Below are 15,561 nucleotides of genomic sequence, written 5' to 3'. Positions count from 1 at the left end.
CTTCGTTCTTTCAAACGTTTACGATATCCCGATCTCGAAGAACTTTGCCCTTGACCTTTCAAATTTCAACGTGTAAACATGGCACTTGACAAAGCGAAAATGTGGAAACAAAGCTTAGATTATAAGCGAATATGCTTAAGTTGCAAATTTAATTCGACATATAATTGTTGCAAATTAGTGGCTTGGTCATAAAGGGTTCAAATGACATATTGTCATTGATTTAAACCGACGGGAATAGTCGAATTAAGGTTTGACATACTTTGGTTTCATCAAATTCAACTGTTGACAGTGACAGTCATTTATGGTATTATTACACCAATCATCATTATGTCAGGGTCAAAGTTAAGTAATCAAGATAGGAAAGACTTGGAAAAATTTACAAAGTTTCTCATCTACAAGAGCTTGCAGATCATAGTTCAGTCAAGACTTGGAGAAAAAATATCAACTAAATCTAAGCTTAGTGCCACAGGAGCAGATTGGGTAAGAAATTAGGATACAGAGATAAATTATTATTTTAGCATCCTTGCTTTTATTTTTTAAGTGAACTTAAACCCTTAGGCCTAAAAAAAAAAATGTGTTTCCGGTCACCCGACCGACCGTCCTTCAGGCCCCCGACTCAAAAGTTTTTAAAGCTGATGTTGGAAAAAAAATAATTTGTATACCTACCGACCGTTTTTTCTGAAAGAAAATAAAAAAATTCTAAGTCCCTCGATCTTTTTATCGCCCCAAAAGAAAACAACGCTAATTTTAAACTCGAGGCTTATTTTTAGAAATGTACTGGAAAGTGGAATCTTCTTGGCTAATTATATATGCGGGAGCATGCGCAGTAGTTATTTTCGTTTGTCAGTGTTTGAACATGGCAACACAACGCGGAAAGTATGACCATTTCGCGGAGATAAAAATATTTTTAAATTCTACAGAAAGTAACACCTTTTTTGACATTAGCAATGAAATTCATCCAATGTCTAACATCGATGAAAAAAAAAAAAAACACAACACAAATTTTGTGCTCGGCCACCGGCAAAAATGACCGGAGAAAAATGACTGGGGATTGATGACAATAACGTACACAACTGTTGGAACAATGCAATCTTTTGGAATTAAATTTATCAAATTTGCATGCCAGACCCTTCTTCAAAATGAACATGATATTAATCCATCTGAAACTGGTCAGCCAATCAACGCTTTAGACATTCTGATGAAAAGCCACAGATGCTTTGCCAAAAGAAAGTACGTGTCCTGCCAGGAACAGTGTATGTAATATATTTGTCTATCTGTAGGTTTGGGATGATGTTTGGTTCATGTTCCTATAAATGAATCTGCCCCACATCTTCTCAATTTCTTTCTCTGACAATCCCAAACTTTTGGTCCTGAAATAGGGGAATTGGGTTTAAAAAGCTAATTTCTTAGGGGAAGTGCTGCCCAAATTTTTTTTAGTTTTGGACTTAGTTTTTTTTCAGGGGTATTTTAAAAGGGGGTAAACTAAAAGTTATTTCAGGGGGATTTTAAAAGGGGTAAACTAAAAGTTATCTCGGGGAGATTTTTAAAGTGGGTAGTCAATCTCTTTCTATTAAATCCTAAACTAGTGTCCATGCCTTTAAGCAAAACCGAGACAGCAATGAAGCATAATATTATTAAAAAAAAAAAAAAAAAAAAAAAAAAAAAATCCCTACCTACCGTCCCTTCAAAATTTCAAGGGGGTGGTCGGAAACACAACATTATTTTTTTTAAGCCTTAATTGGAGCTACATAACCAGGGTTTTGTAATTATGCATTTATGGCCTTGTTTTCACCTTAAAAATGTTCCTGAACAGACAAACCTGTGCAACTGAAAATCTTCCAAGACATGATTGGACCTGAATATGTAGAGTGAGGGTACCAGAGAGAAGGAAATTGAGGGGTGCTGCACATTGACTATAAAATTTACACTGTGTTGTTTTCAAATAAGAACAGAGATGAAAAAAAAAAAAAAAAAGTCTATAGATCTATTTCCACTTTATTTATATCATTCACTGGATGTTTTCATCGCAAATTTATTTTCTGTAACTGATTTTATTGTGGCATGTGTGCATGTGTACATTACCTTAAAGATAACATGTTTAATACATTTGTAACTGTCTTTGAACAAAAAAAAATATATTGCAATTTATTTTTGATAATCATACTTTTAGTAATCCTTTTTTATATATCTAAAGTAAGAAATATATTTGTACTTAAATTTCTACATAAATGGTAGTGTTAAAGTAAACTATTATGAGAAATGAACAGATGAAGCTATATTTAATAATTCCAAGACACAAACAATGAATAAAAGTTTTGAGGGCCAAACTTTAGCTGAAAATTTTGAAATACCACTTCATGTATGCTAAATTATGAGATGTTTAGTTGATGTTGTTTTTTTGGAAGGAGAGGGGGAGGGGAAGAATAGGAAGTTTATTTTGCCTCTTTTGGTTAACAGTCATGACAGTGATGTGATGTATGAATGTGTATTGCCATGTTTTATGAACATGTAGTATGAATTACTTTTCTAATGCAAATTTTATTGAATAAATATTCAAAACAACAACTTATGCATCTTTATCATGTTTATTGACAACATATACAGAGATGCAAACAGTTTTTTTTTCCTGTCAAACAATGGGGCCTACAGGGTACCAAGTTTTGCCAGACCCATCAAATTTCTGCCAGACCCATATTTTCACTCAAAAATCAAATGAAATTATGCTATTAATTTTATCGGCCATGACATATTTCCTGAACTTATCAACTATGCTTAATAGACCTCCTTCCTAGAGAGCGAATTTCTAAAACAAAAAACATGACGGAAATACGGAGAATTGTTCGGGGCGAGATGGACAAGGTACGAAAGACTATTACTGGGCGGAAATACTGGTTCCCGGAGTTAGAAAATGCGGGGGAACAGGACATTTACTTTTATTAAAGATGATCGCAATTTTATAAACAAAATACTCTGCCGGGGCCGACGGGGATTTCAGTTTTGGCGGACCCAAGCGGACTTAAATATTGCCGGCTATCAGGTCCTGCACAGCTACGAGTTTTGCCGGACCTGCATAAATTCTGCCCCTTAGGTCCGATTAGTTGCATCTCTGCATATATAGTAAAAAAAAAAAGAATGTTAACTTGTGCAGGGATGATTCCACTATATAGTTTAGGGCGGCTAAGCGGCCCTTAAATCGTCCAGCGGCCCCAAAAAATGTACATGAAAATGAATTCCCAATTCAGGAAAATAAAATAAAAATCGATATTTCCGGAAAAGTTTTTGTCACCGATTAAGGCAATTATAATTTTTCATAGTTTGTTGTCAACGTTTTAAAATCCAGATAAGAATGCTGTTTACGATCACATTCTATTAACAACGATTTAATAATGTCAAAATGTGGCAAACAATTTTATCAGCCGAATTCAATTGATTAATATATATAATATGTTATAGGAGTATTTGATCTTGTAAAAGCAGATCACCCAGCAGGTTGATAAAAATGGGTGTCAAAGCAGACCTCGGCAGAGAGAAAATTCAAATTTTGATATAAACGTTGATGGATAAAGTTTAATGGGCGCCGATCTCTTAAAAGCAGATCGCCCAGCAGAGCTGGTTATATAACATGATGAAAACTTGTTTTGTAAAAGAAATTATTTCCTCAAAAGACAAAAGTTTGAGCGTTTTTTTGAAAATAATGTTGATGACAGACCATTCATGAAATACGATGTCATCATTACCATGATTATGGAACTATTTCAAAAGTTTTGAAGATGATTCAAATAATTTTAAAGAACACAGGTTCAATGCTTTAAATATCTTATCAATTAAGTATATGAACTTTTGTAATTGCTTTTCTGAATTCCACAATTGACCAGTTCAATTTGAAATCTAATTGAATCGAGGTAAATGTATAGAGTTTACCTGCTGTTGAAAAAATACCTGATGAATGATTTTTTTCTATAGTTTATGTTAGCTGAAATGTATGTTTTTGTAATAGGCCTAGGTAACTATAGCTAAGATGCTAGACTGGTGCATCATGTTCAATGATATTCATGTAATAACAGTAGCCCATCCAGAATTATTCAAAATGTTACAACTTACATGAATATCAGTGTACAGGTTAAACTTAATAATATACATTTTCCGTTTTTACAGGAAAATAATGTTATTTCGTCTTAGATTTAATGCTTAAAAAATTCCCAATTTGATGTTCAAGGGACCCATTTGAAAACACCTGGAATCATCCCTGTCGTGATACACACAGAATCGTAAACAAATGAAATGAGCAGTGCAAACTTGTGATCCACACAGAAACGTAAACAAAAGAAATGAGCAGTGCCTTTTCCTATTATAAAAAGTGCCCTGCCCTCCACTGGCACCCTGCCCCTTTTGATTTCTAGCTGGAGCACTGATATACACCATGTACACTGATGGTATTTTTTTTCCCAGGCCCTTTTAGTACATCGCATGTATATCTTTATGCTACAACAGTTGTATGTAAATATACAATACATGAACTATTTAAAGTACAAAATTGTTTAATATTTTTTTTCAGTTCAATTTGGCAATTAAAGATATCTCAGAAGTTCACAATGAGGCAAAGAAAACACTGGCTGGACAGAAAACTCTACTGGGACAAAGTGTATGTGTTGAAATATCTTTAAAGACAGCTGACGGAGACACAATGATTCTAGAAACATGGTTCATCAGTCTTAATCACGATAGCTGTGATCCTAATGTCAAAGTCTCATATGCTGTGTACAACAGGATGAGTATTGCACTCAAATCTTTGTTAAGTGTATCGCGTGTGACACCGGCCTACAAATTATCAAGACAGCAAGGGGCTGACGATTTTGTGATCTGCTACAAGATTTATAATGGAGAACCTCAATTTTTCATGCTTGGAGATGATTACAAGACAGCAAAGGTTGGATCTGTCCCTACACCAGTTGGAACCATCAATATTAATTTAGCATATAGAACAAAACTGTTAATCACACCCCAGAAAACTATGAAAGAAATACCTTTTGAAGTAAAAGATGACCATTTTAAAAAAGACAATGTTAGTCCTAAGAGACCAACAACCCCCAAACCTTGTTCCTTGGGATATAAAAGAAAGTAAGTACACAGTTTAAAGAGTTTTTGTTATCTTCAAAATTTGTCACAGATACATGGCAAAATAAAAGTAAATACCCAGATGTTACAAGCTTAAAGTAACAATTAGTGGTGGTACATGTACAAAATGTACGTGTATTTTGAATTATTATTAGAAATAATAGATTTGAGGATTCATTAGGTACATTGTACATCAGACTCATCAGTTTTATACATATATATTATATCACTCCACTCATAAGAAACATTATTGATAACAACCCTTATAATTCATGTAATTAGACCTCTGCCTTTTTAAAAGAATTACATAATCATTGTAAATTACAATTAAACCTTAAATTACAGTTATTCAAATAATAACCATTACATTTATATTGATACATCCCTTAAATACAAAATGTAGCTTAAAAACTTTCCAAATTATTATTTTATGTACATGTAATGTCAAATGAATGTACACGTTCAAAATCTTATAAATATACCTTTCATAATTTTTCCAGTCATGACCATGATGACAGTAATCATGGTAATTATGTTAAACAAAGTTAAGGAAGCTTCCCTATAGTGTTAGCCTTTAGTAAAATATAATGATCATGATACATGTTTCATCAGTCTTAATCACGATAGCTGTGATCCTAATGTCAAAGTCTCATATGCTGTGTACAACAGGATGAGTATTGCACTCAAATCTTTGTTAAGTGTATCGCGTGTGACACCGGCCTACAAATTATCAAGACAGCAAGGGGCTGACGATTTTGTGATCTGCTGTTAGCCTTTAGTAAAATATAATGATCCTGATGATACTACACTTTACATTGTTTGCCTTGGTTGATCTGATTGATTTGTCAGTTAACTTACATGTACATGTATTAAAAACTGCCTGTCTGTCAAAGGTGTATCAGAGGCATCAAGATTTCATTGAACATGTTGAATACAAAAAAAGTTATAAAATATCTTTCCTTTTTTCTTGTCAAATTGTAGAGGGGTACGGTACAAATGGACTTATTAATGATATAATTAGAATCAAATATACTTTTTGCCACCACAATGCTCAAATATAATCATGATAATGCACATGTATGTATAAGTACCAACTAAAGATAAATGGTATTGTATATGATCTAGTAATAGGGCCCACCATAACAGAAAGCAGGATGTTTTTGAGGTTAATACATGTAACCAAGAAAATGAACATTGATTAAATTGGAACCTTGTTCTGTTGGGTTGGATATCGATACATGTCGATGTACATTGATGTAGATGTACATGTATGCTAAAATATTGTTTCATATGCAACATGTTTAAGTCTGAAACTTTCTACCCTTAACATGCTTAACAAGATTTAAAATTCCTTAGTTACGTTATTTTTCACATTCTGAAGTCACCTGTTATTGCATGTGTAACATATATAATGCATGTATAAAATCTAAATTATAAAATAAAGTAAACTAATAAATTATTCTATTTCATCCAACGTTTGTCCAAGGCCTGAGTGCAACTGTACATGTTGGTTGTGACCTACATTATATGCATATGGGACCTTTTAAAAAAGTTTTTATTTTATCTTATATACATGTAACGAATACATTGTAGTGTATTTATACATTTGTACTATGTTTTTGTTTCCTGGCAGAAAATAGGGTATACTTGCAGATTACGTAGCTATCCAAGGTAAAAAGATTAATTTTTGAAGAAAAAATATTTTTTATGCATATGCTGTCATGTCTGTAGAAAGATTTCCTTTTGTGGGGTTAATTTTAGAGGTTTCCATTGTGGCAATTTTTTGTAGGATTTTATTGTCATTGATAATTTCTATCTGTTACATGATGAGATTTAAAACAATTAAAACTGGGGTTACCCTAAGATTTTTTCCCCCTGCCACTGTAGATAATATATCAATAGAAATGTTTTTGACTCGAATGGTGCTTAACCAGAAATATCTTTGTTTTACATGCTTAAACAGTACTTAACCAAACACATTCTTTGAGTATTAAGTAAATTCACTTGTACATGTACATGATCATGAGGATGTAAGTATTAAAGCTACATGTACATTAAGGGATGATATGGAGGTAAACCCAGAACTTAATTATTTTTAGATGAACACTTCTTTTATTTTTTGTTTTTTTGTATATACATAAAAAAGAAACATTTATATTTAACAAATGTTTAATATCAGAAGGTGTCTTATTTGGTCTTTCATGTTTATTATCTACATTGTACATCATTGTACATGGGAATGTGTGCAAATGCAGCGGATCCCAAACTCAGTCATGTCAGTGGTCCGACAAAATATCAGATAGGACTTACGTGTATAAGTAGAGAATAAGAAGAATAAGAATATTTATTATTCCAATCAAAGGCCCTTGATGGGCAGCATGACATGTACACATAAACATGATAAATATTTGTTAGTTGAATAAACATGATAAACATTGATAAATGGTAGAAAGTTAAAATTTCTTTTTTCGGTCAGATAAACCCTATTTTGTTTGGCACAGACTGCATATGTTATTTATTGTATGCAGCATGGGTACATGGTGTACTACATATGTACTAGGACCAAAAGAAAAATATAAGTCAGACTCAGTCATGTTTCTTGTCTTTGTCTAGCTAAAGCTACATAACCTACACTTAATGTTCATGCCTACCCTAGGACAATATATTTACATTTTTATTATAGAAGAACATTTAATAAAGTCTGGAACATTTCTATGTAAAATTAAAAAAAAATATGCAGTTTTGCTAAAGCTTGTTATTTTTATTTTATCTCCCTATTTACAAATGATTTACTAGCCTATTTTTTTGTTTGCTAGGAGATATGAAACAATTGTTGTTTCTTGTCCTTTTAAGAAACATTAAAAGATATAAATATGCATTATTATTATAATACTACATGTATTTGAATGATTTCCTAGGTTTCATATATTTACATGAAAACCATATAAAAATATAACATGTATAATACAATCTGATTGGAGGAAAGATGAAATATGTCACATTATTATTTGTACATGTACAACGTACAATGTATTTCCTATTAATAAATAGATTGATTCAGCAAATGAGAGATAAGAACGTTGACTGTGCATATAGCTGCATTAATATATTTAGATGTAGCTTTTTATAGATTTAAAGGAAATCCCTGAAATGCTGCCCCAATAATAACATATTTAGATAGCTCATGTCCGAACAGATGGATTTTCTGACGTTGTAGACTTAAGAGCTCTATTTAATTCAAGTAACCAGCATTTATTATGACATGTATGATATGCATCTGAAAAGGATAACAATGACACACATGCATATATATCTTGCATATATACATGTACATCTATAAAATGGCTATTGAAACTTTAGGGTTTACCATATTTTCTGTAAACTATAATATTCTAATTTAAGAGTTGACCCAGATATTAGGTTATAGTTTGAACGAATTGGATTATACTTCCTCTTTTGCTTTCAGTTTTAGTAATTTATTTATTTTCTTCCCTTTATCAATGTTTATCATGTGTTCATATATGCTGTCATGTGACAAAAAAAATCAGGAAATCCCCAATTAATCACTAATATAAATTATGACCTGAAGTTGACAGTTATGTAATATTTTTTGCAAAAGATTATTGATTTGAAAAATTAGCCATCTCTAATTTATTGGAAATTTATTTGATATTTTGGACTTTAATAACAATGCCACATAATGTTGACCAACTATCTGTTGGGTCTGTTTGGTAAGTTCTACACTGTGACCATAATTTTCAGAAAATAGCTTTTAAATTTCTGTATTTTATGCAACTATAATCTATATATTGAATATTTTAAATGTTGAAGTACATGACATAAATATCTGCTTAAATCAGAGATTTAAACAACTTTGTTTTAGCATTATAAACTATTGATAAAGAAATGCAAATGAAAAGGAAAATTGGCTGCAACCTTGCAAAATATTTTACATGCACACACGTCTTTTAAAGTTCTAATGTTTTAATGAATATTATTTTTCAAACAAATATCTCACAGATGGTTTAATACACCCCCCCCCCCCCTCCTTCCCCCCTATATCCAATTGTTCATTATCCTATTGTTCACTTGTGCAAAAGTTCTCACTAAAAACATTTGTAATTTAAAATGCGGTCACTTAGAGAGCTGATATCTGTTGATCATATTACGTAGCCTCTGCCTCTTCACTTGTGCAGTTTGCCTAATTTTAATGTACCAAAAAATAAATGAACAAGAATGTGTCCAAAGTACACGGATGCCCCACTTGCACTATCATTTTCCATGTTCAATGGATTGGACATCAACTTCATCAAAAACTACCTTGACCAAAAACTTTAAACTGAAGCGGGACAGACGAACGAACGCACGGAAGGAAGAACAAACAAACAGACGGGCGAAAGAACACACAGACGGACGAACGGACGCACAGACTAGAAAACATAATGCCCCTCTACTATCGTAGGTGGGGCATAAAAACAAATATGTAACACAGCAACAAACGACATCCACTGAATTACAGGCTCTTGACTTTGGACAGGCACATAAATGTAGAATGTTGCGGGGGTTAAAGATGTTATCCATTAACCTGGGACAGTGGTGTAACAGTACAACATAAAAACAAGCTCTTAAAATCAGTTGAAAAAGCTTAACTCATGAGATGGATACAAATAGAATACATATATAACAAAAAGCATAGAGTGGACATGGGCTGGTACTTGTACATCCCAACAACAAATAGATTGTACATGTAATAAGAATATTGTAAAGTTATTCTAATTTAACATGATATCCATATTTTATATTCTTTTTACATTACAGTGAGAGTGTAGCAGATGAGTTATGTCAGGGGTCTGATGAGACACAGGATTTCACATTTACAAACAGTCCAGGGGATAATATTCTAAAAAACAGTCAAATCCCACGATCACAGCCGATCGGGATAAACAACACATCCCCGCGTAACCATCATGATTCAAAAGCACACAGGTAAGATATATGTCATGGATTCTATTCAGTTTGTTACATGTTAGTTAATGAGAAAAAAGTAATGTCATACATGTAGATAACAAATGCCTGCAGAAGGTGATGGTTTTGTAAAAAAAAAGCAAACTCAGGGAAAAATTAAATCATCAAAATTATTTTCATCTACAGCCAAGCTAGATTATTGATAACATCACATGTGGCTTACTTTTTTCTGCATTATGAAAAGATAGGCATGAAAATTTCAAAAGTTTTGATTTTTGCACACTTTTTCATGCTGAAACCTAGAGTTACCCTAAAAATTCATATTTTCCCTTCGGATTTTATTTTAATTTAGTTTTAAAAAACAATGTGAATTTACAAAAAACGTATATACATTTTGTACATGATATATCAGCATGTTGAGAGTCAGACATAAAAAAAAATGCAATCATAATTTGAATACCTTTTTCTATATCATGTATATATATATTTGTAGCAATCCAGAAAAACAGACAAGTTTTACAAGCTACCAGAAAATAGGAGCATTTGCTGACAACAAAATTCATCGGGACAGTAAATCAGACATTGAAGACATTCCATTTCTTAACCTCATACAGGATGATATAAAAATAGATGACAAAACTGTACTTAATGTGAAAGAACTTTCTAAATCATCAAAATCCCGCAACGATTCATGTGATAGTGACAGGAGAGAATCATCTAGTCACGCCAGTGGTGACGGGGAAAAACTACATGAGAGTGTGTTGTCAAATCATAGTTCTATTAGTCAAGAATTACCTCCAGATGATTTTGTAATGGTGGAATTGGTAGGTTTCTTGTTTATTTGTCTTCTGTCTTCCACCAATAACTTACCAAGGTGTAGATCGGGTAACTTAAAGATGCCATGCTGATAGGCAAGATACACAAAAAAACAAAATAGTCAGTAACTTACAAAATAGAACATAACATCATCTCAATTGGTCTCTTTTATAATTAGATAATTGTCTCCAAGCATTTCAAAGCCACTTATTTTTTTATCAACAAACCAAAATACAAAAAAATTATGCTTTCAAATTCTTTCATTTAATTTGGGATGCTATTTAGTCATTTATCATTATGCTGATTAAGAATCTTTTAAAGTTATGAAACTTTAACCCTAACACCACAAACTTGACATATATAACAGTCAGGGGTACTTCTAGTACTTATACAAATAATTTTTATTTACTTGAAGAAGTAAAAAAAAATATACACATATAAGTTAATTTGTAGGATACTTATACTGGTGAATTTTATTTAGGTAGGAGGGGTCCTGATCCCGAAATTTCGGGCTTAAAACACAAAATCCTGAGGTTCCGAATATAAATAAATTTATATCCCGACATCCTGAAATTTAAAAAAATTCCTGGATCCCGAAAGGGTAAATCCTGAAATCCTGATCCTTGAGTCCTGATAAAGGATCTATCCCCCCTCATTAATGAGATGAAAAATTGAACTCTAATAAAAAATTATGAGCTATTCTGGGGAAAAACATTAAAGGGATGATTTTACATCTCAAAACTTGAAAATTTGTGTGGGATTGTAAGATAAATTTACTTATACAAGTGAATTTTTGAGAAAATCAAGGGGAGATTATTCAAACATTATAATTTTCTTATATGTGTATAATTTAATTTTGGATGTAACGTGTCTTCTGATTGGCTGACGTTATTTTGTTATCTGCCCATAGACATAATTTAGTCATGTGACCGTGACGTCATCAACGTTTTTTCATGGTTTTCTACGGTTTAAAATGGATTTTAGAATTAAATTATAAGAAATAACTGTAATATTATACGCACGTTATTCAGTGTGCACCAAATTTTTTATGTTATTTCTTCATAGACAGAAAAAATATTAGTCATTCCTTAAATTTTTTTTTTTACTTCTTGAAGTAAATAAAAATTACTTGTACCAGTAGTACCCCTGACTGTATAATGTCAAGTAAAAAGATATTTGATTGTATATCATATTTATTGTACCTAAATGTACCTATAAATAACCTCAGTTTCAGTGTACCTTATATATATTTTTTAAACATTAATATAAAAAAAAAAAAGTATTGATTATCTATTTTCGAAATCACCATTTATCATTCATTCTTTCATTTACTTTTCAATGCTCTTGATATCATTTTTTTATCATTCTGAAATTTAGTTTTCACATGTTAGTTTAAAAATTTTGAATCCCAACACCACATACATATCAACATGATGCAAAGTGAAAAGAAATGTATTATGCGTATTTGTTTTAGATTATATTTATATTAATTGAAAAAATATGATTTTTATCTATTTTAGAAAACACCATTTGCTGGTGCAGATCCTAATACAGACCTTGGAAAGTTCTACCGTGATTTTTCATTAGCTCCTAGTCTGAACATGTTCACAGAAGAACCTACAGTTGGTGAAACATTAGAACAAATTACAGACCAGTTAAGCATGTTTGAATCTAATGTATATGAGTTTGACTCATTCATTGGAGAAGTGGTGGAATCTTCACCGGAATGAATGGAGAAGTGGTGGAATCTTCACCGGAATGAATGGAAAAGTTGTTAAACTTTACTTGAACGAATGCAAAAGTTGAGGAATCTTTACTGGTATGAATGCAGAAGTTGTTGAAACTTCACCTGAATGAACTTGATGAAGGCAGAGATTGACAAATCTTCATTGCAATGAGTGTAGTTGTGGAATTTTCACTGGAATGAATGATTCGTAGGAGAAGTTTTGGAATTTCATTTTCTGTTGTTGATGAATGGTGCAATTAAAATGACCAAAAAACATTTGGGGAATGGCTGGACCAGATAAATGTTTGTGATTTTTGCTGAATCAGTTTGTCATGTTTGTGTCTACTGTAAAAGATAACTGTTTGGTAGTTTGTTTACTTTTGAGATTCATGATTTGGGTTGATCCCAGTGCATTATTGTCAGTAATGATTTTTATTTTGTAAAAGTGTTAAAAAGTGGTGTTTATAAATGATATATTTAAGATGTTTTGCTTTAACAAGAATGCATGGAGAAGTGTAGATTCCTTTATTTTTCTAAATTATTTTTGCCTACATCTTCATGAAGCCTAAAGAAAAATTTATACTAACCTAACCTTTTTTTAAATTGTAATTTACCATGTTTACCTAAACCAACAAGATCCATGAAAATTTGTATCCTTAGTATAATAATGAATTCTCATTATTTGTTTTTATTTTCAAATTTAACTTTGATTTAATTGAAGTTCTATGAATTTTAAATATTAAGTTTTTACAAACTCTACAAATTACACACACAAAAAAAAAGGATTTTCAATGGAAGAAAATGTGTTGTTGTTAATTTTTAGCATGTTAAGCCAAACTCAGTATGAAAATTGCGCATTTTACAACTGATACCTTGAAAGATACCTTGAAAGATAGCAGAATATAAACTGTACACATGTATTTATAATCACATAAACAGTCTCTCTATGTATCATCTACAGACTTTAATATCTGATATATACACATGTAAATAATAATGTTGAAAACATTAGGGCAGTTTTCATAGTTATAGAATTATTTTCTATATAAATATTGATATATTTTTAATATTTATTAAAGTGCATCATTTCCTATATTTTATGAAAACACTTTTGTTCATGAAAGGCAATTTTCATTGTTCATTGAAAAAATATTGATTTATTTGGAAACAAGTGATGTTTATAATTAGTTTATATAACAAAAAATACATACAAGCACCCAACAAAACTTCATGTAAAGGAATAACACTTTTATTACTGTTCTTTATCTTGAATCCATAGTTTCATACCTCACTGATGGCTACTAGTGCAAGAATATACTAGATTTTGATCACACAACATAGATGCAACATAGATGCAAATAGCAAGTTAGTGCATTTTGTAGGTTTTTGGTAACTTTGTTTTATACTTCAGATAACATGAATATCAAACATGACAAATCATTGCGATACATGTATACAAAAGATGATTATTATTATTAACTAAAACAATTGAAATTAATACCTATGGGATAGAGGCAAAACACTTTCACGATTTCTATAACATTGATTTTTGTACATCCAGTTTCATATGATACATACATGTAACATTAACCTAAATATGTTTGTCATTTTTTCACTTTGACAAATCTAAAATTGTTCAAATATATTTATCATAACAAATAGTTTGACTTACATGTAAATTTAAAAAAAATGTGTTAATGTCTGAGCTCCAACTGCCTAAAGTCAAAATTATCCAAATGCCATTCAGCTCAAAATTTTCTAGCTTTGACACAATTTTTTGATGAAAATAGAATAAAGGTTTATGCCACTGCCACATTGATTATGATGTTGTGGATTTGTTTAGTATTTTACAAAGAATAAGTTGTGAGGAAAATATTTTCAGTTAAAATCATTTCTTGGTCATATTTGTTAACATACTGTTATTTCAAAAAATAACAAACACATTTTTAAAGTGATAATTTTTCATCAGCAGACAAAACGTAAGATAGGCAAATTACGGAACAAACTTAATTAAAACGGACAAATCGTCGAATATCTTTGAATCTGTTGCATCATTTGTTAGTATTGGTTTGAACTTTTTAATTTCATTATTTGTTCATGAACATTTTTGTTGTAAGTTATTATAATTAGTGAATTGAATAATGATTACATCCGATTTCATTAAGTGTTAAGTGTGTAGGTTAAATTAATATCTTTGGTTAGCGTGCTTGATAGCTGAACTGTGAAGTCATTATTAGGTTAGATTAACTACCCTCCTTTTAGAGTAGACTAGTCTGACAGGTAACCAATTTATTTGTCTGTAGGATAAGACTGCTTCAAAAGGAGGGTAGTATACCTAACCTAATAATGACTTTAAGCTAACACAAGTTATTACCTTTATCTACACACTCAATAAAGTTTGCTGTAACATAACTGCCCAAGTGTGATTACTTTACTGAACATGGCAAATTTGATGCATTTACTATTTTGTTTGCATCTGAAAGCTTTTGTGTCCACATTTGTGCATATTTTTATTCAATTACAATACTTTTATTAAGTTTTAAACAAACAAACAAAAAAAAACCTTACAAAGATAACAAGGTAAAAATAAATGAATGGTTTGTATCTATCTAGGAACAAAATCAAACTTCCCCATTATATTTAAGTATTTGCAGGTATCAATATCTTAGTAACAAATGTCTGCATAAAAGATCTTTTTAGTGCTGAGACAATGTAAAGCAACTACCCAATCAATCAGTGTAACAGATACAGATATTTACTTGAAATTTTGAATATTTTTTTTTTACCATTCTAATTAAGATTTATAAAATTTTGATATATTTGCTGCAGTACATCAGCAGATTATTTTTTCCCAACAAGGCCTATTGAGAGATATTTATCATTTGATTTATCCAGTAATGAAAAACATGTAATGCTCTAAATTTAAAGTATTTGAAAAG

At 31.2% G+C, this 15,561-nt stretch overlaps 1 protein-coding gene across 1 annotated transcript; it reads left to right on the top strand.

The window, feature by feature from the left end:
• Positions 1-46: 46 nt before the first annotated feature.
• LOC139486767 (autophagy-related protein 13-like) lies at positions 47-15,170 on the top strand. The gene is made up of 5 exons (XM_071271704.1): positions 47-480; positions 4,556-5,118; positions 9,934-10,101; positions 10,574-10,904; positions 12,417-15,170. Exons 1-5 carry the CDS (start codon positions 328-330, stop codon positions 12,624-12,626), a joined length of 1,425 nt encoding a protein of 474 aa, XP_071127805.1. The 5' UTR covers positions 47-327; the 3' UTR covers positions 12,627-15,170.
• The last annotated feature ends 391 nt before the right edge of the window (positions 15,171-15,561 follow it).

The sequence above is a fragment of the Mytilus edulis genome, chromosome 8 (assembly GCF_963676685.1).
Source record: "Mytilus edulis chromosome 8, xbMytEdul2.2, whole genome shotgun sequence".
NCBI classification, from domain to species: Eukaryota; Metazoa; Mollusca; class Bivalvia; order Mytilida; family Mytilidae; genus Mytilus; species Mytilus edulis.
Note: the sequence above shows the minus strand (reverse complement) of the source record. Positions and strands in the feature narration are given on the sequence as shown.